The sequence below is a fragment of the Syngnathus scovelli genome, chromosome 16 (assembly GCF_024217435.2).
Source record: "Syngnathus scovelli strain Florida chromosome 16, RoL_Ssco_1.2, whole genome shotgun sequence".
NCBI lineage: Eukaryota > Metazoa > Chordata > Actinopteri > Syngnathiformes > Syngnathidae > Syngnathus > Syngnathus scovelli.
This window is the reverse complement of record NC_090862.1, coordinates 6,278,099-6,304,624: the sequence shown is the minus strand read 5'-3', so window position 1 is coordinate 6,304,624 and position 26,526 is coordinate 6,278,099. Positions and strand designations below refer to the sequence as shown.

The 26,526-nt window shown below is 47.0% G+C and overlaps 5 protein-coding genes across 9 annotated transcripts in view; 3 read left to right on the top strand and 2 right to left on the bottom strand.

Moving 5' to 3' along the window:
• LOC125983930 (receptor activity-modifying protein 1) lies at positions 1 to 21,218 on the bottom strand. Its single transcript, XM_049745658.1, has 9 exons — positions 21,184 to 21,218; positions 20,160 to 20,265; positions 4,431 to 4,491; positions 4,099 to 4,286; positions 3,749 to 3,814; positions 3,432 to 3,467; positions 1,674 to 1,706; positions 1,161 to 1,338; positions 1 to 1,091 (listed from the first exon to the last, which is right to left on the bottom strand). The coding sequence occupies exons 4-9, from the start codon at positions 4,151 to 4,153 to the stop codon at positions 842 to 844; spliced, it is 618 nt and encodes a 205-aa protein (XP_049601615.1). The 5' UTR covers positions 4,154 to 4,286; positions 4,431 to 4,491; positions 20,160 to 20,265; positions 21,184 to 21,218; the 3' UTR covers positions 1 to 841.
• On the top strand, positions 5,518 to 13,014 carry ezh1 (enhancer of zeste 1 polycomb repressive complex 2 subunit). Of its 3 annotated transcripts, none has more exons than XM_049745426.2 (20): positions 5,521 to 6,104; positions 6,849 to 7,032; positions 7,124 to 7,252; positions 7,325 to 7,447; positions 7,699 to 7,816; positions 7,919 to 8,134; positions 8,353 to 8,455; positions 8,712 to 8,884; positions 8,974 to 9,065; positions 9,134 to 9,338; positions 10,151 to 10,335; positions 10,414 to 10,505; positions 10,597 to 10,625; positions 10,704 to 10,829; positions 11,278 to 11,456; positions 11,584 to 11,679; positions 11,765 to 11,846; positions 11,916 to 11,996; positions 12,118 to 12,202; positions 12,314 to 13,014. In XM_049745426.2, exons 2-20 carry the CDS (start codon positions 6,853 to 6,855, stop codon positions 12,372 to 12,374), a joined length of 2,355 nt encoding a protein of 784 aa, XP_049601383.1. In that variant the 5' UTR covers positions 5,521 to 6,104; positions 6,849 to 6,852; the 3' UTR covers positions 12,375 to 13,014. The 3 variants fall into 3 exon arrangements, with proteins under 3 accessions (XP_049601380.1, XP_049601383.1, XP_049601382.1); XM_049745425.2 differs by having other exon boundaries at positions 5,523 to 6,104; positions 8,712 to 8,875; XM_049745423.2 differs by having other exon boundaries at positions 5,518 to 6,104; positions 7,699 to 8,134; positions 8,712 to 8,875.
• soul5 (heme-binding protein soul5) lies at positions 14,531 to 16,663 on the top strand. The gene is made up of 7 exons (XM_068653488.1): positions 14,531 to 14,626; positions 14,759 to 14,818; positions 15,145 to 15,226; positions 15,304 to 15,424; positions 15,686 to 15,825; positions 16,049 to 16,212; positions 16,439 to 16,663. Coding segments are annotated over exons 1-7 (657 nt in total). The 5' UTR covers positions 14,531 to 14,624; the 3' UTR covers positions 16,527 to 16,663.
• nr5a5 (nuclear receptor subfamily 5, group A, member 5) lies at positions 17,129 to 21,595 on the top strand. Its single transcript, XM_049745671.2, has 7 exons — positions 17,129 to 17,714; positions 18,509 to 18,624; positions 18,689 to 18,830; positions 19,145 to 19,845; positions 20,189 to 20,308; positions 20,388 to 20,535; positions 21,095 to 21,595. The coding sequence occupies exons 1-7, from the start codon at positions 17,603 to 17,605 to the stop codon at positions 21,340 to 21,342; spliced, it is 1,587 nt and encodes a 528-aa protein (XP_049601628.1). The 5' UTR covers positions 17,129 to 17,602; the 3' UTR covers positions 21,343 to 21,595.
• The window catches only part of camsap3 (calmodulin regulated spectrin-associated protein family, member 3), a 17,008-nt gene continuing 11,969 nt past the window's right edge, over positions 21,488 to 26,526 (bottom strand). For all 3 annotated transcript variants that reach the window (XM_049745398.1, XM_049745400.1, XM_049745399.1), the window contains 7 exons: positions 24,614 to 26,525; positions 24,429 to 24,541; positions 24,059 to 24,351; positions 23,882 to 23,975; positions 23,617 to 23,729; positions 23,336 to 23,454; positions 21,488 to 23,263 (listed from right to left, as the gene is read on the bottom strand). In XM_049745398.1, the coding sequence (XP_049601355.1) occupies positions 22,964 to 23,263; positions 23,336 to 23,454; positions 23,617 to 23,729; positions 23,882 to 23,975; positions 24,059 to 24,351; positions 24,429 to 24,541; positions 24,614 to 26,525 (2,944 nt within the window). In that variant the 3' untranslated portion in view covers positions 21,488 to 22,963. The remainder of the gene's footprint in view (positions 23,264 to 23,335; positions 23,455 to 23,616; positions 23,730 to 23,881; positions 23,976 to 24,058; positions 24,352 to 24,428; positions 24,542 to 24,613; position 26,526) is intronic.

Here is a 26,526-nt window from a genome sequence, read left to right as displayed (position 1 = left end):
TTAGATCTCTATGTATAAAATGTGTTTTTAATTACAATACAGTACATTGTATAGTTTCCCTTCAGATGTTACAGGAAGTCCAGAAAATACACAGAGAAAAAAAAAAATCCACATAAATAGGAACTAAGTCTGAACGCACTAAAAAGAGCTTTCCCTCGTCACTGGAACAAAGCGAAACGTTTACCTTTTGCTTCTTGTTTGAGAAATTAAGACAAATATGAATTGGATCTGCCTAGGATGATGAAGATTGTGTTTTCAAAGGAGACAATGGGAGGAAAGAAGGCTCCTTCTCCTCACAATTGCATTCCATCATCTCTAGCATCCCATCCTGCCCAACCCATATCATGGAGAGCTACCTGTGCCACCCAATATTTAAAAAAAAAAAAAAAAAAATCCCAAAATGGAGGTCGACCCAGCAAGCCCAGGAGCTTTTGTCATAATCACACATAATGTACTAAAAATGTGTTTGTCGACATTTGGTTCATATTACATGCGACCCCTCTTCTGAAGGTCTTGTCATGAAAAAGATGAATTCAATTTTCACAGAGTAGCACAGTTTGATACGATTTGTTTGTGAAAACGCGCCGTGATGTATCACTTTCGGCATCCGTGTGTTGGGGCTAGCAAAAACATAAGCTTGGTAAATGGCAAGCCAAATAAGTTAAGGAGAAACTAGAAGGTAAATTCTTCTTCCTGCATCAAATGGACTCCAGTGCTACATAAATAACAATGGGCCATTTGAATCTTGAATAAGCAGGTACTTTTTAGTTGAAATGCACCTACGGTATTCTAAATCTCCCGTGACGTTCTGCCTTTAGTGGCTCCTGCCTATAAATCGCACTCAGGAGCTGCCATCTCCATTCTTGGTCTTGAGGACCACCAGACTGACCATGACAGGGATGAGGAGGATCGGCGTGATCACCAGGGCGAAGATGATGGGCGGTGGCGGGTCACTGAGCTCTTCCATGGGGCAGTCCTTGAAAAACTTGTGGTGGATTTCCACAAATGTCTCCTCCACCATAGGGTTGGGCCACGGGATGCCCAGGCAGTCGGAGATGTTCTCAGTGCAGAGGCTCAAGTTGCTGTACAGCCTGTCAAGAGGCGGCGGCTCGTCATCACGACTTCAGAATACGCTCAATAAGCACTCCAAGTCCACTTACCCGCTTACGTTGCCCCAAGCGCACCAGTCGGTGGCGTTCATGGCCGCCATGGCCTCGTTGAAGTTGCAGAAGCAGATGTGGTCCAGGAGATCGTACAGGCAGTCCATGGTGGCTCCGTTGTATAAGGCATGGCACACAGAGTAAAAGTCCATACAACCCGGTGGGTTTTTCACACAACCTGCAAGGAAGCGTTTGGAAAGGTTCAAATCATACACACACCGGACAGATTATTCACATTACCTATTCAGATTTTTTTATTTTTTTTATCCGCTGTTTATTGTTCATTCACAGTAGTTTGTATCAAGATGTGGTAGTCTTTGAAAAATGTAAGAGGCTTAATCTGGCCGTGGCCTGAAGATATATGCCAAGATTGTAAATATTAGTATCGGAGCACTTTACTTTTTTATCGTATTGGTGCTGATGGGGTTATTTGATCGCGAACCCTTATTGCGTTTTGACTTGGCACATATTAAATTGTACAGGTGTACCTAATGAAATTATTGTTCAACATACCAATTGGTGAGGCGGTGTCTTCAAAGGTGCCATCTGGAGGAGATACAGTTGAGATTAAAAGTTTGAATGGCATGCATGCAATACAAGGTCTTTGAAAAAAAAGTGTTATGTGTCCATGAATGCAGCTCCATGTGTTCCACGGGAAACCATCTGCAGCTGGAAAAAGCACACGCACACACACACACGTACTCACACACTCACCGTAGAGAAAGGAGAGCAACACCGCAATCAAGCCAAGCGCTCCCTTCATGTCAGAATAAATGAATCGGGGTGTCTCCTCCCGCACGAAGACGCCGAGGCACAGCGAGGCATAACAGGAAGCGGCGTCAGGACGAGAGCGACGCGGCGTAAAACCCTCGCCAGCAGATGTCCGACGGAGAGCTCGCCCGCCCGCCTCGCCAGATGTTCCCCTCAGATCAGCCCCACGGCCAAGGCGGCTCGGCGGCTCTTCCCGTCTCCGACTGGCGCTTCCCTGGGACGGTTCTGCCTTCTGGAGGGGGTGGAGGCAACAGAGAGTGTCCTCTCCATTCTCCCCCAAATAAAAAAGGAGCACACCCAAAGCGAGCGAGCTGGGCTGGACTCACATCTGAAAACCCTTTACTCCTCAACTCTTGTTCTGCTTTTTAGTTTCTCACAGTGGAAGGCCTGGCCAGTCTCACAGCATGTGATTTATTTGCCTTTTTTTTTTTTCTCGGGCTGCCTCTGCCAAATAGGAAACATAAGCAAACATTTAGAGCTTCTCAGTGGCTTGATGGGAATCACGAGTGTGCAAGCGGCGTAGATCGATATTTGGCTTCAGTGGAACCAAATGAAAGACAAACTAACACATGCGAGGCGAGCAAGCGAGCGAGCTTGATGTGCTTCCAGGCCTTCTTCTGGGTATGATGACCGGCAAATGACTGCTCGTCATACGATCCGGGTTTCGGCGCTCGTAAAAGCATAGCGACTCCAATAATCATGTCTGATAACAACTAATCATGTCTGATGACTACACTGCATGATTATATAATTTGTTAGTGGGCTAACTTCTGGTCCCTGGAGGACACCAAAGCGGTTACTGTTTGTAGTATCTTGCATTTTTATCCAAAACCTTCCGGTTCCTACATCCGTTTGGGCTTTTTGGAAAACATTTTTATATGTTCTGGGGACCCTGAACCAGTTTGTCAAAATGATAACAAAGCAGCCGGAAACTTTTTATGGTACTTTACTTGTCATAGAATCAGCTCACGGGGCCTCTTTTGACATCTGCTAGCCGAGGCACTTTTTGATTTAGTAATGACATCAGGAAGTGTCTTTTCTGTTTTTTCTTAAGAGGAGGAGCTACGACTCGGGGGAGTTGGCAGGGGGGAAGGAGGGGGGGGCAGCATATGATGAGGAACAGCGAAGGGGCGCTTCTTGCAAACCGGTTTCACAACACGCCCTCCGGCGCAGCAAGGGGGCTCAATGACGAACAAATGCAGGGAGTCGCACCAGGTGGGGCACGCTTTCAGTTAACCTTTCGCCGAGGTCTCGGCTGAGGAGACCTCACCGGGAGTTTGTGTTGGATTGGAGCAAACACGCACGCACACAAGCAAATCTTGGCCGAGGTCATCATCTCCCACATCGCTCAGCTCTTTGAGTTTCGGAATATGATGCCAAATATTCCCCACCGGAGTGGACACACACAGTCAGTCAAAACACGACGGGCGATGTTATGATGTGATAGCGTGGGTGGTTGTGGGCGTTATTATGCAATTATGAATTCAACATGACACTTACTTGCAATGCCGTTCATCATTTCTGTTGATTGATACACTGTAAAGAAAAGAAGAGAGTAACATAAAAAAATACATCTCGAGGACGACGTGTGCTAGGTCACGTTTCCTCTGCCAAGGACTGCTTGTTCGACGGGTTGATTGGTGAGCGGGGTTATACGAAAAACATGTTCCGAAATACTATAAAAATATTTCGAAAAGAGCGTGCTTAATTTTTTGGACAGCGATGATCTATGGAAAGTTGGCAGGTAGTTTCGTTTGGATACAAATGAGGATGAGGATGTTCTTAATTTGATCTATTTACAACAAGCGTGTTCTTACCTACTGTGGTGGCTGACTGCACAGACAACTTTTCATCCACCAGACAACTCACCGGGTTATGTGAGGCTGTTTAAAGGAAGAAAATTAATTGAATTTCATCTTCTTTACTGTGCTTCCAAAAAGGTGGAACAAATAGAAAACATCAGCTACGACAATGCCAAATTGTTATTTTAAACATCTGTAGCAAGATTTCACAAGCAAAACAGTCTCATAAAATAAATAATACTTAGCTCGTATGACACACGGATGAAAACGTGAAATACGTAAAAGTAGATTCAATTAAAGGGCCTCTAAGATGAAGACTTCTGGGAGTTCCTACTCTGAGGTAAGCCCTGAAGTACTTCACTTACCCCACATGAGAAGAAAACGGACAGCAAAAACTAGGTGAAACCTGCTGGATGTCATGTTGCCCAACAGTGCGGTGTCCTTCTCCCACTTGGAGGCTAGCTGGGGGTTACATAGCTCCCCCCCCCTTTCTTTAACAGGAAGGCTCCATAAAACAACAGGAAGCCCACGTTTCCTAGGATGGGCGGTTTTCCTGCCAAAGAGGACAGAGAGCCTGTGATAAGGTCGACGCTGCTACTGATGTGATCTAGCGCTATCCCGGACTCTCATCTGAGAGCGAGAGAGAGAAACGCTCCATCACTTGGTCATAACAATTGAAAGTCGCTTTTCATCTCACCTTGATGTGTTGTGAACTTGGACATATTTTGCTGAGTAGTCAGGACAAGGTTGCAGTATATCTGCGATACAAAAACAAATGCATACTTAGTTCTAATGAATTAGCTTGCATGTTTTATGTTTGTCAACTAAATGTTACAAATATGCAGTCTCCATCACTGATTCACGTCATCAAATGAAGTCTTAAATTTCATTTAAAGATGCTGCCAATTTGCTCCGATGACTAATAGAAATATGCATTGTCCGCCTTATATTGCTTTAAAGCGGAGAGATTTTCCCTTAAGATCACTTTAGCCTGTCATCATTCAAGTGTACTTAAACTCCACATGTTCGCCGTTTCTCTTGGATGTTGCATAAACATGTAACAGATTCCCAACAGCAGGTGCCAAAAGCAACACGCCCAGTTGACAATAAGCACAATCATAACTTCCTCCCGATAAGGCCTCAATGCTTGACAGCTTATCTTCCAAAGAGTGTTTGCTTTTGTTTGACAGCTCATTATCAACACACCATACGCGCAGACTTCAATTTCCCACTGTGTAATTAGTAAGCAGGAATGCATGACCTTCCAAACACAACAAGCGATGACCAGCTTTGGAAGAAAATGGGACCCGCTGATGTGCACGTTTGGCATTAAATGAGGTTCAATGGCGCCCTCTTGTGTAACAGCCAAGACTACAACTTGACATTAAAATTTTCACGTAAGATGCTATGAAACGAGGGAAATTTAAAAATAAAATAAGGACGCAAAATGTAACGTTTCGGTGGTTAGAATATACAATGCTTCGATGACGCCAAAATGCTTTGAAGCACAGATATGTTTCACAGGTAATATTTTTGCTTTTTGTAATAGACGTGTTGGTTTTTATTTCAGCATGACTCTTTTGATGTAAGAACATTAAAGTACAGAAAACACCCCACGTCCAAACAGAATAACCCGTTGGAATGTATCGCTTTTCTCCTTTCAGACAGAAACGGCGATTCTCGTGATGTACATGAAGGCACCATTGGCCGGAAATATGTTCTTCGAGGCTACAAGCTACATCTAGCCTCCTTCGCCCCCTAGAGGAGGATTGTAGAACGATAATTTGAGTGTTTTGACGACTGCGAAAAGCAGCTGCTGGATCGCGCCCAACTTTTCTGATCGATTACTAATAATCACACATTACGCTAGTCTTTATGGCCAGCTTCACAGCAAGGAAGTGGTGTTGGTGACTTTGAAATGTGATTTATTTCTGCCGAGTGTCTGTCTACGATTAGTCTTTGGTGTTAGAGGAGGAGCTGGCTGCCCCATGCACGACACTTTCTCCATTCCCCAGACGGCACAAAACAATTTAGTCATAAATCCTCCTCCCCTGACCCTCGAATACGTCACCACCGCTGCTGCTGCTGCTGCTGCTGCTACTGACGCCTCTGCTGCTCTGCCAAGTGCGCAGCTCCGTGGACGCCCCCCTCCTCCCTCTCCACACCCCCACCCCACGACAACAAGGTTAGCCCACAGCAGCAGCAGCATGGCCCCGCAGAGCCGCCGCCGAGGGATCGCTCGGACATTCAACCGTCGTCATGCGGACACCGAATCTGCGTCACCTCCATAAACGAGGACGCGCGCGCTACCAATCCTCACGGGATCATCTCTTGAGAGTATCCATTCGACGAACACGCGTGGAATTTGAAGGTATGTGACATTACTGCGATGGATGATGACGGGTGGAGGGGGTGGGGGGGGGGATTCCACGCGCGAGTGTGCGTGACGCAGACGTTGGATGTTGCGCAGCTCGTTTTCACGCATCTTCAGCGCGCACGCAACTTAAGCGAGGCACATGAACACAAGCACGCACGGAGCACTACGCACTTTTCTTCTGACCGAGGCACGCCCACTCGCGACCACTGTGCGTGTTTCTGCCGTGTTAAGTCCGTGCACGTAACGAGCCAGCGTTTGCCAGCCCTGGCGCACTGTTTGGCAAGCGGGCATACAGCGACAAGGAGACTTTTAAACCCTTCGCAGCCTTTTAAATGGCCACGAAGGCTTATTTTACTCCAGTGACACGTTTGTTTGTTTTGCCGTCACAAGAGGGCGCTGTTTCCCACAGAAAAGAGTAGGCGTTAAAAGGTCAGCGTTGACGCAATTAGGATCAGGACGAATGCAAATATTTTATCTTCAGTTGGACGATGTCTGTTATCAACGTAACAAATTAACAATGTTAATAATATTGTCGTTTCTTCAGAAACTCGTTCTTTGCCAGATGTTTCAGAAACAGTCATTTGGCCAACATAAACATTTTACTAACACCACCATAAGTGGCAAAATGAAGAAAGATGTCAAGGAAGGCGTACCTAATATTATGACCACTAATTGTCAATCAACCTCAACTGTTCAGATATGCACGTATTTCTTCTGTATATTTTCTTTCAATACAAGAACCATGGAGGTAAACTCTGCTGAAGCTCCTACCCCGGCCGTCGCTGCTCCACCCGCCCCGAAACCTCAACCGCCCTTATACCTCAGCCCCGCCCACAGCCTGCTGGAGTGGCGTCGGCGGGTCAGGTCCGAGTACATGCGCCTCCGCCAGCTGAAGCGCCTGAAGAAAGCAGAGGAGGTCAAGGTGGGTCATGCCCTGCTTGCTAACTGCGGCATTCCTTTCTGCACCGCCTGTGTTTTTAAATGTTGCTTTTGGCTCCGTTTTGTGTTCACAGGCCGTCTTTGTATCTAACCGGGTCAAGATCGAGAAACAGACCGGGATCCTCAATGAGGAATGGTCCAAACTAAGGATCCAGTCGGTGCCCTTGTCGAGTTCAGGCCCCGGCCCGGCAGGTACAAAGAAGGTAAGAAAAGATATCGAACCTAAACGTTTGAAAATATTTGTCCGTTTGGAACTAAAAAAATGCTTTTCGCAGATGTGTACCGTGGAGTCGGGCTTCCCGGGGTTCAAAGTTCAGGCCGTGGCAATGAGGCCTCTGTCGACAGTGACGGGAATTCCCTTCATGTACTCCTGGTCGCCTTTGCAGCACAACTTTATGGTGAGCACACAAACGATGCCCAACCCACCAGGTCAAAATATTAGGTACACCTGCGCCCACTAAAGCCATTAAAGTGCTTTATTCCAACATTGTGTAGGTGTACCTAATATTGTGGACTAGATTTTCGAAGCTCGGTTCGCACGGATTAAAAGTAAAGCGTGTCACGTGATCCTGCTTCCTAAAAATAGTTCCGTTCTTTTTTTTTTTTTTTGTTCAATAGATACAAATTGTCAATGTTTGATTTGTGATAGGTGGAGGATGAGACATTCCTGCACAACATTCCCTACATGGGCGACGAGGTATTGGAACAGGACGAGGCCTTTCTGGAGGAACTGATTGACAACTACGACGGCGTCCATGGCGACAGAGGTGCGTTTTGTTTTTTTGTTTTTTTTGGTTTTTTTGTTGTTGTTTTTTTAAGCCACCATTCCTTGACATCTACTCTGCTCATATTGCCATATCGCCTCCCAGAGGGGGGCTTCATGAGCGACGAGATCTTTAAGGAACTGGTGGAGGCTTTGAGCCAGTACTCTGACCACGAGGACGACGAGGAGGAGGAAGCGGCGATGGCGACGGCAGCGACCGAAAAAAAGGAAGATGAACGAGCGATGAGGCGAAGCTCGAGCGAGGGCTCAGAGGAGACCAAAGCGCTGTTCATCCGCAGGAAGAGGAGGAGCACTGTGGAGGGTGAGCGAGCGCTTGTCGTAGCGACAGACTTTGTCCCATGCGAGCGGCACAACAAGGTCGCCACTGTTTGTCCGGTCACCATGCCACTGCCAGCGCCACGCCTGGCCTGGACATGCGGCCAACGTGTCCCTCGCTTGCTTTCTGTTTGAACATAGAGCAATTTTACTCACTATGAGATCACCTTTAAAAAATATATAACTAACAAAATGTCCCCACAGTTCGGGACCCGTCTGGCAGCAAGAAGATCCCCAGCGACAAGATCTTCACCGCCATTGCCTCCATGTTCCCGTACAAGGGCACCACGGAGGAGCTGAAGGAAAAGTAAGGGGGGTGACCATCTTGGTGGCACAATGCTGAATGGGGCCGTTGCTTAGTGTTCGCCACGAAGAGGCAAACATTTGGGAAGGGAGGTAATAATGACAACCCCCACCACGCACCCCCCCCCTCCCATCCGCGCTGGGTTCCTCAAAAGGGCATTTGTAGCATCCTGAAAGACCTCGACAACAAAGCAAAGTGGCTCAAATGGACTCGAAAGGTTCTCTTCTCTTTTCACCTATTTCTCCTTTGGTTTCTGTAGGTATAAGGACCTCCTGGAACCTCCCAGCCTGGTCAAGCTGCCCCCCCTCTGCACCCCCAACCTGGACGGACCCTTTGCAAAGTCGGTGCAGCGAGAGCAGTCGCTGCACTCCTTCCACACGCTCTTCTGCAGGCGATGCTTCAAATACGATTGCTTCCTCCACCGTAAGATGGGTTTGTTATTTTTGGATTTTAGTTCTGACTTGGCACTTTTTAAGAGTACACAAAGTCCGAATATGCTAAAAGTCCGCTTGTTTGTTTAGCTTTCCATGCAACACCAAGCGTGTACAAGAGGAAGAGCAAAGAGATCCGAATGGAGACGGATCCGTGCGGCGCCGACTGCTTCCTGTTGCAGGTGCCCGTCGTTCGCTCGCGAGCTTTTCTGCCGCTGCGTATGGCTAACTTCTCTCCTCTCTGGCGAAGAAAGGGGCTAAAGAGTTTGTGGATCAGAACATGTTGCGCTCGCGGAGGTTCCGGAAGAAGCGCAGGCAGCAACAGCAGCAACAGCAACAACAGCAGCACCAACAGCAGCAACAGCGGCCCGCCAGCGCAAGTTGCCCTGGACCGTCGGGCTTTGCCGAAGAGAGCAAAGATGGAGAAAGCGACCATGAAACGACATCATCCTCAGGTACAATCCAATCGTTTTGACCTGTCTTGGATCTACGGCAGCAATTGTGGCTTTCCCTAGTGGCTCTTAAAAGTACCAAGTGCAGACGCAGTTATTTTAATAGCTGCATGAGTCAGCCCATGACTCTGAAAGAAGCATCATTTACCATAAGCCCCCCCCCCCCCCCCCCCCCAAAAAAAAAAGCTCCCCTCCTCCTGCTCCCCCCTCCCTCACTGCAGCTCTTTTCGAAGAGTGACATTTGGCAGCGGATGACAGCCTCCGAGTCAGACCGTCCTTGGCGCTCTGGCCAAGCCAAATCAAGAATTTGGCATGCCTGGGCCCCAACATAAACACTTCCTTCCACTCATTCCTATTGACATCTTCATGCGGTGAACAGTGGGAGGCAAATAAGTCACCCCCTAACCCCTCCCTCAGCGGAGGCCTCTCTTTCTGGAAGTCACGTGCGGCCTCAGCAGACGCTCTCACACATTTCGGGTTGGTGTGTGCGTGTGGGAAACAGATTGCTGAGCAGATTAATAAAGACGACAGAGCACACTACTCCGGCAACGATGCCTTCAGCTTGTTGCCAAGCAACATTCGGCGCGTGCAAGTGCGCGAACAACGCTTATGTTGTTTCCAAAACAAAGTCGACGGTCGCGCGTGCGTGGCAAAATCAACAGTACGGCACATTCGCGATGCTGTTGTGCGTTTGTACCGTGACGTTTTTATTGCGGGACGTCAAATAGTGGCCTCCACGCTTAAAGTCAAAGTCATTCATCTGTTTTGCGCTTTTCTTAATCTGTGCTAGTCAAACGAGTGCACGTGTATTACAGAGGGGAATTCGCGCTGCCAGACCCCGACCAAACTACGGCCGGCCGACGACGAAGCCGAGCAGCCGACGTGCTGCGCGGTGGAGTGGAGCGGCGCCGAGGAGTCGCTTTTCCGGGTGCTGCACGGCACCTACTTCAACAACTTCTGCTCCATCGCCCGCCTCATTGGCACTAAAAATTGCAAGGAGGTAAAAAGTGACGTGATTGCGCAATATGACAACACAGACAGACGATTGGACATTATGTTTTGGTTTAATGTCTCCCAGGTGTACGCTTTTGCGGTGAAAGAGGCACTCATCCATCACGTCCCCCTGGTGGATGGAGGCATCTCGCCGCAGAAAAAGAAAAGGAAGCACAGGCGAGCGAGCAGCCGCTCTTATTTGTTATCAATTACGGACGCAATAAAATAATTCTACTCAACTGTTACATTTTTTGTCCCTCCGACGCAGGTTATGGGCAAAAATACAGCTAAAAAAAGGTACGTTTGACACATCACGGCACGGCTATTTTTATCCACTTCCCTTTCCGATTGCTTATCTGTGCTGTGTCATTCCAGATAACTTGTCCAATCAGGTGTACAACTACCAGCCATGTGACCACCCGGACCACCCATGTGACAGCACTTGCCCGTGTGTCATCACCCAGAATTTCTGCGAGAAGTTTTGCCAGTGTGAGCACGAGTGTAAGTTCTTGACACACGGCTGCATTTGTAAGAATAAATTAGCTTCTTCTGCAGCAAAAAAAAGTCATTCCTACTTTTTCTACATTCTACGTGTGGTGATTCAGTCAGCCCACCGCCCTCCTTCCTTCCACGCCAGACCCTCACACCGCCTTTTTCCCGTAGCACAGGGCTACTCGAGGCCAAACAGGAAGTTACAATTGTGCGCTGTAAAAGGCCTGGAGGGGAATCAAAGAGCCGTGACGGGCGTCGTGCCTGATTTACAACATCAGCTCCAATGTCAGCAGCGCAGTTCCGACAGCTATGGCTAAACAATGCCGCAGATGGAACGTTTCAATCCAGCTCAGATTAGCCAGACGGCAGACGTTTTTCTTTCCGCTTCTGCAAACTTGTCATGGGGCATTTCTGCCAGCAGAGGTCCTTGTCACTCCCTACCAACTCTGTTTTGCAGGCCAGAACCGCTTCCCGGGCTGCAGGTGCAAGACCCAGTGCAACACCAAGCAGTGTCCCTGCTACCTGGCCGTGAGGGAGTGCGACCCGGATCTGTGCATGACCTGCGGCGCCGCCGACCACTGGGACAGCAAAGTGGTGTCGTGTAAGAACTGCAGCATCCAGAGGGGCCTCAAAAAGGTAGTCGCAACACGCACTGCGCTATTTGGTCACTTCAATAAAATCTTTCGTGGTACATGTTTGGTAATTACAGTGGATTCGAGACGGACTCTTGCGGTACGCCTACTTACATTTGTACATTTGACAGCACCTTCTGCTGGCGCCGTCAGACGTCGCCGGGTGGGGCACTTTCATCAAAGAGCCTGTGCAGAAGAACGAGTTCATCTCAGAGTATTGTGGAGAGGTAAAGTACAGTGCAAAAATCGCAAAAACTGCATCGTCACGCCATTCCAGGCAAGATTTAAAAATCTCCTGTTTCCATCTCGCAGCTCATCTCGCAGGACGAGGCCGACCGACGAGGAAGAATCTACGACAAATACATGTCCAGCTTCCTTTTCAACCTGAACAACGGTAAGTATTCTGTCCGACGACGGTCACATTGCCATCCTGAGGCCATCCTAACGCCTTCCCTCTCTGCAGACTTTGTCGTCGATGCCACCAGGAAGGGGAACAAAATCCGCTTTGCCAATCACTCGGTCAATCCCAACTGCTACGCCAAAGGTAATCGCTTTTCATTACAAAAACCTTGCAGGGGTGTGTAGACTTTTTATATCCACTTTAGCCAGATAGATATTTAAAAGCAACTTCGAGTCAAGGAATGTTCAAGGTTTAACGTTTGCAGTGGTGATGGTGAACGGAGACCACCGCATCGGGATCTTCGCCAAGCGGGCCATCATGCAAGGAGAAGAGCTTTTCTTTGACTACAGGCGAGTGGCGTTAAAAACAACTCACAAATATTGTGAGCGAAAATCCAAACAGGCTGTGGTGTTTCCCTGGATTCTTGCCTTCTAACTGCGGCTTTTGGCTTCCTTCCGCAGATACAGCCAAGCGGACGCCCTCAAATATGTCGGCATCGAGAGGGAGGTGGACATGTCTTAGCCGCCCAGCGCAATACTCAAATACTGCATATCCTGACCTTAACGTCCGCTAGCGCCTCCGCTAACGTCTCCACTAGCAACTCCGTCCCATCCCGCCTCCCTCTGCAGCATGGAACGTTGGCTCCGTCCTTCAAAAATAAGAGCCTCAAAAAAAAAAAAAAAAAGCAGTCACTATCTCCTCGTTGTCCCTTCCTTTCATCCGACCAAATGCACGAGTGTCCACGTCACGCTTGATACTATTACAGTAATCCGTGTCGCAAAAGGCTTTTGCTTCGTGCTCACTCGGGGCCGTACTCGTAGTGTCCGTTTAGTTCCAGCGAGCGGTAACGTGCATGTGCTGTCTCTCGGGTAAATAGAAACCAGTAAACGCATTTATTTGGCAGTATTTGTGCTTCACAGTGTTGTCACATGACGCCACAAGAGGCTCAAAGTTGTGCAGTTACGTTAAAAATAGTATCGTAGGCAAGAAACCGACTGACTGAATGTAACCTGGAGATGGCGGTGACAAGATCGCAGTCATTTTTGTTAAAGGGGGCATGTTATGGAAATTTGACTTTGTAATGGCTTGTATACATATAGTTGGGCCCTTTGAGTGCCTGCTCATCCATAAATTGTGGAAATTAAAGTCAAGTAAATCTTGAGTTATTTGTGTATTTTTGAAAATTTGTTCCTGGGCAGGCCATTTGGAATTTTTGCTGAATTTTGGAAAACACAACTACCGGTTTCTGTTGAGTGGTCCTTTAAGCAGTTATTAATAGATGAATGCAGTGAATGTCATCCTGGTTCCACACAAGAGTACAAATTAGTATTAGGCCCATACTAAAAAATTTAAGTTAAAAGTTCGTAAGTTGATTATATTAGAAAAAAAATAACTAATGACGACCTTATACCGTCAATAATGAAACAGCGCCCCCTGGTGTGATATACGAATAAAAGGCAAATAATTTACAGCACTTGGCACTTGCCCCAAATGTTTTACAGGTTTTAATCTTAAATAGCAAAACGTAAGTCTGTTTGGTTTTGTTTCAAATAAAATCTGAAAGGACAAATGTGGACGTTTCATATTTTGCGTTTACTCCTGCGGCCACTAGAGGATGACTGGGGGACTACATTATTATTTTCAGTATGATGGCGTGCAAAGAGGCTCTTTGGGGCGTTTATGAAAGGCAGGGAGGGGGTGATAAGTATTGTCAAATGTTCTGTACACTAAGCTAAAGATCATAAAAGGTTTTGGACAAAAGCGGGTAAAATGGATCACCGACTAGGCCTCTCTTTATGTCGTAACAATGAGTTCCAGTAAGTGTAACTCAATCCTGTGCGGACACACTCATAAGATTAAATGAATTTAAAAAATCCGCAGTACTGACTGATTCTTTAGTGACTGTGTTGTGGCAAATCAAAATAAAAATCAAGTTTAACTTTATGTTCTTTTATCATTTTCTTCACAGGACAATATATTGTGACAATATCAGGTTCCAGTGTGGGAACCCACTCGTGGGTTTTGTTGTGTTTGTGAGTGAACACAAAAAAAGGTATCACAAAAGCTTCAATACAAGTTTTGTCAAGAACAGATCCCGCTTGGAGAAACTTGCCATGGATTAGCGGAAACTTCCGGAATGTTATAAAACGTCTCAAACTGCAGCAATCTAATTTACTTTGACGTATTTTATTCAGTGTACTTCGATTCAGTCTTGCCTGGTACCTGACTTGCCTCATCTTATCGCAGTCTAGTCTTGTCATGTCATGCTGACTTCTCAATCTTTTGTTACCGTCTTATCTTATCCAATCCTGTCTTATCTTACCACATCATATGTGGTTTTGATTTTTTTTCCCTGCCTTTAAAATACTCACTATAACCATAAATCCTGCCTGCAACTGAAACACTACTGAAAAATGTTTATTACTTTAACATACACAATTTTAAGTGAAAGCCAGTACTTCAATATTATAAACAAAAATTTGAACATATTGTGCCAAGTATGTGACATCGTTACTTGCTTAGTGATAATCACTGTACAAAAAACGGTCAATTAATAGATGAATGGTGTGCAAGTACAATAAGTGGCAATGACGTTGTGCCGTGTTGCATTTCAGCAGGTGTCACACGTGTTATTTACAGCACGCAGTGTGTTTTGCTTCACCCCCCCCCCCCCCCCCCCTTGTATTGTCTGGACTTTCAGGGTGTGGCCACTTTTCCTTTTATAACTCGTCTTGGGATCTTTTGCGCCACCGCACCAAACTATCTTCCACCATGTAAGTATTCAAACGCATTCTTCTTGTCGTGAGTGGACCGCACATTACGTAGTATAAATAAGCATTTCTCGATATTACCCGAGTTCTAACGAAGTGAAAACTATATTTTTTGTTTTAATCGTTTTATTCCAGGTTTCTGCTTGCAGGACTTGTTGGCTGCCTGCTCGCGCTCACAGCTGAGGCCAGAGTCGGGTAAGAATATTTTCAAGACATTTAGAGATAACGTTCCCAAAGTTCTGCCATATCTGGAACGGGAAGTGTAATACTACAATAATACGAGTTTAAGTGATCAGGTAAACATGCTCCTAGGTCAAAAACAATTGTATAGTATCTCAAATCATCTCACCCCATTGAAATGGCTGGAAGTGACATTAATCTGTTCCAGCTTCCCCCAAAAACTAACAAAAATGTTTGTAAAAGTGTTTTAGTCAGATACTCTAAAATGTTGAACTTTAGAAAGCCTCTTTTGGGAAGAATTGTGCAGAAAAACACCAAGCATCGGTGCCTTGTTGTCACAGGAACTGCTCTGAGCTCTCATTCATGACCGAGACAAATCAATGTATGCTGTTCAAGGTCATGTGCAAGACTGATAAATACGAGGTGAGTGACTATTACTATGTTAACGGATAAAAACAAAAAGTTGTCCACTGTGGGATGCCGACTGTGTCTTTCACTAGGTGCGTCATTACGAAGCTGCCAAGTGGGTGTCAACCAGAGTGTCCTCATGGTCCATGGATATTGCCTGTATGAAGGGCTTTATGCGGCTCTATCGCTACATCGATGGCCAAAATGAGAATGGTGCGAAACCTCGTATATAAGTGCTTGCCTGTACAAAGATCATCGACAAAATGTTGACTGCAGTGAATACAAAAAGTCTACCCACACATAAATTAATTTCAGATGTTCCAGTAGCTAACTCTTTGATTTGAATTGAAGATTTATAATTCCTTGCACCTTGTCAAGGTGCCTTGACTATAAACAAATCCTGTCATCGGAACAGGGGTGTGTAGACTTTTTCTATCCGCTGTATTACCTTGCTCTGTGTGCTCAATGCTCCAGGACAAAAGATTGAAATGACGTCACCAGTACTAATCAAGATGGGCATGAAGAAGTGGTTTTGGGAAGAAAAGGAATTCATAATTAGCTTCTTGCTGCCTATGGAGCACCAGGCCTATCCTCCAATGCCAACCGATTACGAGGTAATTGTATTACGATCGGACAAAATTTAAATATAGAGACCCTTCACGCGCCCATATCTCTGCATGTGCTCACTGCTATTATCATTTGTGGCGTACGCAGATGAAACAGAAGAATCTAAGCTAACTGTTGTCTTGTTGTTTAACAAATAACTCATTTTGGGATAGATGCTGTCATTTGTCCGATTGTCACAACACCCCCTGCTTGACTGACATCGGCCCGCAGGTGTTCTTCTACGATATGCCGGCTGTAAACGTGTACGTTCGGAGTTATGGCGGGTGGTTGAACTCGCTGAGTGACTGTCATCACAGCGAGGGCCTGATGTACGACCTGATGAAGGTCGGCGCTCGCTTCAAAGACGACTGCCACTACGGCGCCGGATATAACAGGTCATTTTTTTTATATGTATATCACGTCACACATTGAGGTTGAATTGTGTGGGACGCCCTCTAGTGGCAAAATAACTTCTTAAATACAGCATAATTCTGTTGAACGTTTTAGTATATTACGTTTAATTTTTAAGAAGTGTTTATACTTTTTTGGGAATGAAGCCTGCGTCTTGCTTTTGACGTGTGTGTGTGTGCGTGTGTGCGTGTGTGTGTGTGTGTGCTGCAGCCCCATGACAATGTGGGAGAGGCACAATGAAGTGTGGGTGATCACCGAGGACGAACCAGTTTGTGGGAGCAGCGAGGAAATGGACTGATGCTTTAACATCGGCGCACGTTGTCGCTTTCAGACCCATATGAGAGACTGGGTCAGCATTTCAAATAATAAAAAAAAGAATAGCAATAATCTTCTTTTCACATAGAGGTATCAATAAAGTTACGAGTTTGCAATTGATCCTTGTCATGTCGGTATGATTGTAAAACGTGAAAAAAATAGATCCCAAAAACATGGGGAGATTTTTAAAGGGCCTTTGATACTTGCTACTGTGCAAGTGTACTTAATAAAGTGTCTAGTGAGTTGGGCTGTTTATAGCCACTAGAGGTCACCAAAATGCTCAGTAAATCACCTCTGACCCTGTGTTTCATAAATAACAAGCTGGCTTTTGCTGAGTTTTAAGTACATTTTTAAAAATAATGAGACCTTTTTTGCATTCAGTTTGTAACAATCTAAAGTATGATGAGTGTGAAGATTTAATTCAAGTTTGAGAAATATTACTCAAGGCTTGTGTTGCTGAAAGTGTCCTTTACACCCAATTTAATTATTTTTTATTACAGTATATTATTTTATAAAGTATAGTTATTATAGAGTGCTATTATATAAAAAAGATAACGTTTAATTTTTTTGGCAGGAGGATATTGGCATTACTATTCATTTCAATCAGGGGAAGATGCTTTTCGTACCATTTCTCTCAATGATGGAGGGGTTGTTTCGTAATGCGCTTCCTTGGCGACTCCATAAACAATACACAATACAAAGGCACAAAATGAAGATATGAAATCTGTGAATGGCCACAATTTGCAGCGATGGTGAGTGTTATCTTATCGCGCTTCCAGCTCGAGAAGAAATGGCTCACTGACTTCACTACTGTAACATTCCAGCAGGTGGCTATACGACTGACTGTCTAGCGGACGTAGGCTAGGAGTGCCAGTCAGGAGAGGTTTTTTTTTTCTTTTTTTTTACGACTACCGATCAAAGTCCACATGTGGCCCTCAAACGATTATCAGTCCACAAGGAGCGCTCGGGGCTGCGTGGTGTGCGTCCGCTCCCCGTTGTACCCGAGACTATGAAGACCTGAGCTGACCCGACTGTGGACCTGTCGCCCCTCGAGACAATATGGACTTCCCTGATCAATTCCAAGAACAGCCGCCGCAACAGGATCATGCTTCTGGTGCCAAGACAGACAACTACCATGAGGACATCTTCCCTTTAGAAGAAGCATCAACGTGTGAGTAGTAACACCGATCATGTCATTAGGTGCACCTTACCCAGTTCAGGCCGTATTCATTCAATTTAATGCTAAGTGTAGTTTTCGCGGAATCATACCGAGAGAAAACATGCCAATGACCCAGGAGGCATGTGCGTGCAAAAGAAACGTGGCTAAATTGGAAGACCAAAATGTCTGAAGCAGGTTTATAGAGCACCTTCCATTGTGCAGATATCATAAAAGTTGACTGCTGGGTGAAAGAGATTCCGATGAAAGTCATTATCTCCCGGGGCCAATGTTAATTATGTAAGTGTCGTATCTGTGATGACGCATATCAAACTGAATGGTGACACATGGTTGTGTTTCACTATTGATGGGACTATTGAATGGTTTACAGTTTGTGACACAGCGCTACATAAGACACCGTGCAAAACTCTTCACTTAGCAATCATGTAATGACCATTTATGGTTCTCGCAAGTGATTCAGCAATAAAAAATTATTCTTGAGATAGTCTTCCAAGTTTTGAAGATACTAGTGCAAGGGCAAGCTTGAGATATCAAGCCCTGGTCGGTGGCAGGTGACTCACTTCAACTCACTTTACGACAAGCAAAGATGATTTGAGATGAGCGGAAAAAATGTCAGACGGTCGAATTGCGTGAATGGATGTAAAAAAAAAAAAAAAAACGGAGTTCCCGTTAGAAAGCACGTGTTATCACTCGCTCGGAACTTCATCAGTTCACAACTTATCTCAGCCTGTGACGCGCAAGCAAATCTTGTCAGCTGCATGTATCTTTGAACTTGGTTGTGTTTTCAGCTCAGGAGTCACGGCGGGACGCGGACGCCAGACCCGAACCCGGCGAGGGATGTCCAGTGTGCGGGGATAAAATATCAGGGTACCACTACGGCCTGCTCACCTGCGAGAGCTGCAAGGTAAAGCGGATGACAGCAACGTCAAGCCGCATATCAAAATATCTAACTGGTGGCGTCTCGGCAGGGATTCTTCAAGCGCTCCGTGCAGAACAACAAACACTACACTTGCGCAGAGGGACAGAGCTGCCCGATGAACGTCGCCCAGAGGAAGCGCTGCCCCTCCTGTCGCTTTCAAAAGTGTCTGACAGTGGGCATGAAGACAGAAGGTACGTCTTGAGAGTGCGTGCCCTTTGTTCATGGGCAGCACTGATTTTGCTCCACTGACACGCATGTGCTCACCTCTGTATCTGGGAGGTCATAAAATTCAACATGAGCACCACTTGTGATGACCCAGTTTACATAAGACGATTTTATAGTGCGGAGATAAGCTACGTTCTTAAAAAAAAAAAAAAAAAAGAGCGCTGCAGCAGAACACCAATTTGACTACAGCACAATGTCAATTTAAATTAATATAATTATTAAAACAAATTGATAAATTTGAAATGTCTAAACATTGTGTGTTTCATGCCCTGTGGGACAGCCGTGAGAGCGGACCGCATGCGAGGCGGCAGGAACAAGTTCGGACCCTTCTACAGGCTGATGAAAGAACAAAGAGTGCACCCCCAGGGCAACGCCGCCCCCTATAGGACCAAAATGGAAACGCAAAGGCTTTGGCCTGCAGCTGCTAGTGACTGTTCATTCATGCGCAACCCCATGAGCGCTCCCATGTCTCCGGACGCTTTCCACCAATCACACATGTATCCCCCCTTGCCTTTAGACTGCACTATGAACGACGACAGGGTGGTCCCTCCTCCGCCACTTCCCTACAGCGGAATTCGTCACCAGACATTCCCCGGTTACCTCCCGGAGGAACTACAACAGCCTCTGGGCTACAGCCCGACTCCTTCACACTACCCCACGCACAGAACCCCGAGCAGCACGTACATGTTACGAACCCCCTCGACTTCGCCGTGCTCAAGCGTCCCATCCACCCCGCCCGCCCCGGTCGACTGCTCGGCCGCCTACGGCGCCCACTCGACCTTTCTCGCTCAACTCCTGGAAGGGGAGCAAGACGAGAGTCAGCTATGCGCCAAGGTGGTGGCCAGTCTGCAGAGGGAACAGGCCAACCGAGGCAAGCACGACTGCCTCAACACGTTTAGTATCATGTGCAAAATGGCGGACCAAACTTTGTTTAGTTTGGTGGAGTGGGCCAGGAACAGTTCGCTCTTCAAGGAGCTCAAGGTGAACAGCTTTACAGATCATAGATGCATCAACAGAAATGTAACAGTCATGCCAAGCAACTATGTCGAACTACGGAAATGGGCTTCATTTAGTTGGGAAACGTCAAAGTGCTTTGCCTCCATCTTGTGGTATAAATAGGCAATTACAAGCCTTTTGCTTTGGCAATCGATTACTCGCTGTCTCAATTCACTGTAAAACTATTTTCAGGAGTATTTTTAATATTTTTGTTGATTGACTGGGAAAAAAAACATCCTACATCTGAGCTACCAAATACAGTGGTGACATTTAAAGAGTTTTATTAGAATAGTCATTACCTTGACACACTTGTTCTTCTACCTTAAAGGTGGAAGACCAGATGGTCCTCCTACAGAGTTGCTGGAGTGAGCTGCTGGTTCTGGACCATCTCTGCAGACAGGTCAACTATGGAAAAGAGGGTTGCATATATCTGGTCATGGGACAACAGGTAATGGGTGCCACTCAAAAGTTTAAGAAAAAGGTGTCGATTGCAAATGGAACACGTCTATCATTCTCCTCCTCCCTAGATCGAGATGTCAACCATCATTTCTCAAGCAGGAGCCACACTCAGCAGTTTGGTTACCAGAACACAGGATTTGGTGTCCAAACTGAAGGCACTCCACTTTGACAGGCACGAGTTTGTCTGTCTCAAATATTTGGTGCTTTTTAACCCCGGTGAGCTTCTCATTTCCTCAGCAGAGAGGAATGCAACAACGAATGTGGAATTACACTAAGAACAACAATATAGGTTAATAGATATCACTATAAAAGATGTAAGTAGTAAAGTATAGCGACCGACATTTGAGAACTATGCTAGCTGTGCTATGGCGCCATCTAGGGGCTTCTTGTGGATGAAGTATGTTTAAGAATTTAATGCAGGGAAAGAAATAGTACTTTTTAAAAGTAAAATATAAAATAGGCATGGACATGAGACTGAAACGCCGTTACCTTGCTACCAAATGTACCGTCGTCATCTATTGCAGCAACTAAAATGCAATGTTCGCTAAGACGGCATTGCTAACTGTAAACAAACCAGCGTTAGCCAAAGTTATGCTAGTAACGTGATTTGCAGTAGCACAAAACAATTATGCGGTTTTAAAGCGAACAGTAAACAATATTTTATCAAATAAAATAACTGACGAACACAAACACTAGCGCACTTCAACTGACAGAAAATGTAGGTTTAACTTGAGAGATATTTGAGTAAATCTAATGTGTGTTTGTGTTGGCGTAGATGTGAAGTCCGTGCAAAGTCGGCAGCAAGTGGAGCACACGCAAGAGAGAGTGAACAGGGCGCTGATGGAGCACACGCAGCGGACTCACCCGGGACACTCGGACAAATTTGGCCAGTTGCTGCTTCGGCTACCCGAGGTGCGCAGCATCAGCCTGCAGGTGGAGGAATATTTGTACCAGCGCCACCTGCTGGGCGATTTACCCTGTAACTCTCTGCTTACTGAGATGCTGCACACCAAACACAGCTGAGATCACTTTTGAAAACGTTGCAATTTCATATGATAGGAATTGGTTTTTTTCTTTTTTTTTTGTTTACGTGGTGACAACCTCAACCTGCTGCTGTGATGTAAAAAATTAAAATAAAAAATGATAACACGGATGGAACAACAAAAAATGACTGATTTAAAAATGATTTTTATTCTGGTCTTGATGCCAAGGAGAGACAATGAGTGAAAAGTATACACGTACTGGCACAGATTTGATGGAAAAAAAAAAATAAAAACGTCATGACACCTAAAGGAGCAGGGGAGGGGAGGGGAGGGGAGGGGGGAGCTACCTGAACCCACAGACATACAACCTGAAATTAAACATCAAATCTAAAGCGAACTAAATAAATAGATCCCCACGGCTGGCAAGAATTTTAGGGGGGAGGATTGCACAGAATCAAAATAAAGTCATTGCATAACCACATACTACTTTTGATAAACAAATAAATACAAGCGTCACATCCATAGTTCATGTGCACACGTTCTTGATTTTTTTTAATTTTTCTGTATTCACATCTGTATTCAAATGTCATTCATAACAACACGTGTTGGAGGCAGCCAGTGATTTTTTTTGTTTTTTAAGAGGCGGCACAAGGAAGATAACGGTGGCCAATTTACTATGGCAACTACATCACTGGCAGCTACAATTGTGATTGCAAAAAGTTTGGCCATTTTACATTTTTCCAGTTTGACACGAAAGAGTCAAAATAGTGTATTGTATATTTAGGGCTGCTACAGTCCAGAATAATCCTTCATTAAGAAGCCTGGACAGACAAGAAGGAAATCAATTCATGGTAATAAACAAGCGCCCCGGCGACAAAACGTTTTTCTTTTACGCACTCATTTGATCCCAAGCACACATCCAACCAACACTTACGCAGCAGACTAGCTTATTCCGAGCTTACAAAAGGGAAATATGCAGCTTTTATTTAGAAGCAAATTATTCTTGAAAAGTGATCAGCATTCTTTATGTGTCAAATCAGCATTGCTGAGCAAAGTACAAACACGAGCCCTCCATTGTTTTCTTTCCAGTTCTAAGCGCACCACGTGTCAATCCAGCAAATAATAAAAAATTGACATCCAGATGTCTTTACAGCAGAGCGAGTCGAATGCACGGGCGGCAGGCGGGGATCACCGACATTCATACGAAAGCCGTCTTTTTCCAGATGTGACCTCGCATTTCAGTCGTCTGTCTAGCCATCGAGCCCTAGAGAGGAGAAGAAAAGGCAATGGAGAAAAAAAAAAGCGGGAAGCCGGAGGGAGAGGCGTGGGAAATTCTCCGGCCTTTACATGTTGTTGCACGAAGGCAAAGCAGTGAAGTCGTCTCAACTTGAGTCTTGGGCCAGGAAAAGGCAAAAGATGTTAGAAGAGGCGGAGCGTGAGGAACGACACAAAATGCCCCTACGCCAACATTTTTTTTTTTCCCGCATACAATCATAAATCCAGAAGCTCCGAGGAGGGAAGCAATCAAAGGGATTCATCCATTTTCTTGGCACATAGCGTTGATTGTTCTCAGTCACTCCATTCGTCTGCAACTAAGATAAAAAAAATTTGAAAGTTCCCCAGACTGGCCAGAATAGAAAACCTGAATCGCAACGGTGTGTTCATTTTGGGGTGGCGAGCTTCTTGGGAGTTCCCGGGCGCTTTTGCCACAAGTGTCCGGGGATGGTGATGGCGTCCACGCTCATGGACATGGTCTTGGACGGGATGGCGGTGAACTGCTTGCGGTCCGAGTTGTACTTGTAGATGGACTCCACCATGTCCAGCGAGATAACGCGAGGCCCGATGCCGGTGAGCCGCGACATCTCTTCCGTTTCGGGGTTCATGGTATACACCGCCCGGAACTGGCAACTGGAGTCCCTGAAGAGGATGAGGAAATGGTTGGCTGTGCTCTTCTCCATTTCCTGCGGAAAAATATGGAACACGTTACGACGGACCTCGGCGTCGGACTTTGACACGGCGAGCGGAGAGCTCACCTCTACAATCTTGTTTTTCTGGGGTTCGTTGACCTTGCCGGCCAGACAGCAGCGTGAGATGGCATTATGGATGATGAATTTGTTGGACTTAAAGCTTGGCTCTTTATACAGCTTTGGTCCTGGAAAAAAACACAAAAAAAACATGCCTGTCAATTTGAAAGAGTCAAATAAATAAAAATTAAGAAATAAATAAAGGAAAAATTATATTAAAAAAAAATTATAAAAAAAAAAAAAGCACACTTTACTGAACACATCAAGTCACAGTTAACGTTAAGTCTAACCTGTGTACTCGGGGATGGAGGCAGTGGAGGAAACCGTGGAGCCGTTTTCCCAGTCGCCGTTGTGAGCGCTCATTCTTCCCGGCGACATGAGACGGGAGGGAGAGTGCGAACGACTGGTGAGAGGAAAGGAGAAGATTACAGAGTAATTTAAGAGTTTTTCCCCTCCAATTATTGTCCGATTAATCGGTTAAAAAAATAAATAAAAATCAAGATCTGTCAGACCCTACCCAAGATACTTCTGTACTTGTGAATCCTGTTTTGTTACCTGGTAGATCTCCTGACAGTCAAGCCTCCAGAGTCATTGGCCATGGAGGACAAGTTCATGGTGGATTGGGAGTAGACTTTGTTCAGCCGGCTGCCTACAAGGGAAAAAAACAAAAGCATATCAGCAAAAGAACTAAAAGGGAAGAAGATGTCGATTTGAGACCGAGACTGGAGTTACCCAGGAGACCCTTGATGGGGCTGTGCGCGAGGGCCGAGTCGTCCCTGAACACGGTCTTGGGTCTCTGCTTCTTGACGCCGCGCACGGTGGTGGGCTTTTGTCTGAGCACCTTGTCCAGGTCCTCCATGATCTTCAGCTGATGCCTGCGTTCATACTCTTGCCGCGTGAAATCTCCTCTGCGCTGGGGAGTTCCCTCGGCCGAAGAGGTGTGCGATGCTGGAGGGGTGCCGGGGGTCTGGGGTCGGTCCTCACTCTTGTTGCCCCAGCCTTCGATGACCATCCACTGAGGCTTGCTGAGGTGAGTACAGAAGAATTTTTCAATTAATTCACAGCCAACAATTTAGAAAGGGAGAAAGGCAGAAGAACCCACTCTTTGTCCTGTTCCTGCTTGCGTTTCCTCATCTCCTCTGTCCGCTTCTGCTGTTTCTCCAGCAAGGCAGCTTTCCTCTGCGCCATCTCATCTTCAGGTCGTACCTTGTCGTCCTAAAGAGGAGGAGCAGTTTTACGATGGTGGCAAGTCATTCAGCTCACACAAAGCAGCTTTCCATGTCCTACCTTGAAGAAGAAACCGACTCCTGATTTCGCCTCCAGCTCGTCGGGCAAAGGATCGGGCCCTTGGTCCTCCTCCTCCTCTGCATCTCCTTGCAGTGAAGACAGCGAGATCTCAATAAGGCTACTTCGTTTGCCGTTGACGACCGCGGGCGGGGCGTCGCTCTCGAAGGAGCATTCAGACGGGGCGCCGGAGCTGGAACCCCCTCTTGCCGCCCCCTCCTTCCTGTTGGCATGCGAGGGCCTGGCTTCCACGTCCACGCTGAATATACTTTCGTCGTCGTTGGAGCCCACTTCGGAGAGGATGTCATCTGTGGGATGACGCCGAGTTGGGGTGAGCGTCGCTGTGGAGATGGGCGTGGCAGCGAGAGAGCGAACCTCGTCAAAGCTATCGGCGTCGCCGATGGAGAACGCGGATGACGTCTGAATTTGAGACTGCGAGAGGTTCACCCGACGAAGATGCGGAATGCGGTCAACGCTCGTCGGCACGTTGATGACCCTCGATAGAGCCGGGAATCGTCCCTCTGTGGGGCGACCGTGTTTGGGGCTCTTAGGGGGCATGGACTGAGTTCTACGATGGACCACTTGAGGAGACTTTGGAGGGGTGATGTGGTTGGCCAGCTTGCGGGATGGCGAAGGTGAGGCTGAATTCAAGTCCCGGGTGGATTCCCGTGAGAGGCGTGCGGGGGAGGGGGACGGCGTGGAAGTCTTGGGGCTGGGTGGGATGACCCAGGATTTGTTGCCAGGAACTTTCTTCTGGACCAGTTGGTTCTGCTGCTCGGTGAGCCGCTGCATGTCGCTCTGAAGTGAACTGAGCGCGGCAGTCAGCTTAGACACGGCGTTGTTGTAGTCCCCAAGTGGCGCTGCTGGTTTTTCTCCGGGCGTACTTGCCTTGTCTTTGGTGAGTCCGAGTCCCCCTTTAACGTGACTTTCACGCTCGTCGTCCTCCACGCTGGCCAGCCGTTCCTCCAGCGTCAACCGAGCGAGGTCTTCTTCGGCGGAGGAGGGGCCTCCTTTGGCCTCGCCGTCCTCCTCCTTCTTCAGCTGTAGAAAGGCGCTCTTCCCCAGCCTTTGCCGATGCTTGGCAAAGATGGCCTCGATGCGCTTCTTCTGGGCTTCGATGGCCCGCCGCTTTTCCTCCAGACGTACGCCGAGCTCTGACATTTCATTGGTGAGCTGAGGGCTCTTACCGGGGCTTTCTTCAAACTTCACGTCCCAGCTGGTGGCGGGCGGAACAGAATCGTCGCTGCCTTTGCGAGAGTCTTCACTTTGCTTCTTTTTGCGTTCCGCAAAGCTGGTCATCTTTACGCCGCTGTCCGACTGGGCTCCGGGTGTGCCGGGCATGGACTGAGCCCGGGGCGTGTCCTCCGACGCATCAGAATCCACGCTGCCGTCTCTTAAGACCGAGTCGTCGTCACGCGAGCATTCCGAAGTATTTCTGGTTCGAGTGGGCCCTTTGGACCGGTGCATCATTCCTGAGCGGGCCGGGGCCGAGCAGCTGACGGGCGCCGACCTTCTGTGATGTCTCGAGCTGGCGGGGTCGTCCGGAGAGTGGAGGTAGAAGCCGTCGGGAGCGCCGTCGGGATGCAAGCGAGGCTCCAACTTTCTCTCGTTGTGAATGATCTGGAGAGCCTCCTCGATGGTCGGCAGCTCCCCCGTTTCAGTCGCCCCGATGCCGTTCTCCGCTAATATCGGATGATCGGGACTCTGGGTGCACCAGGAGGCTCTGTGGACGCCGTTGGAAGCAGCTTTGCCCGGGTGCTCGGCAGGCGTGAAGGGCGATCGAGTCACGTTTGGGCTGAGTGGGGCGAGCTGGTCGGAGCTCAGCGATCGCGTTATCACCGGGTTGCCCATCACAATGTCCACGTCGCTGTCCAGGCCGAAAGGAATGCTGAAGGAAACGGCTGACAAGGGGCGGC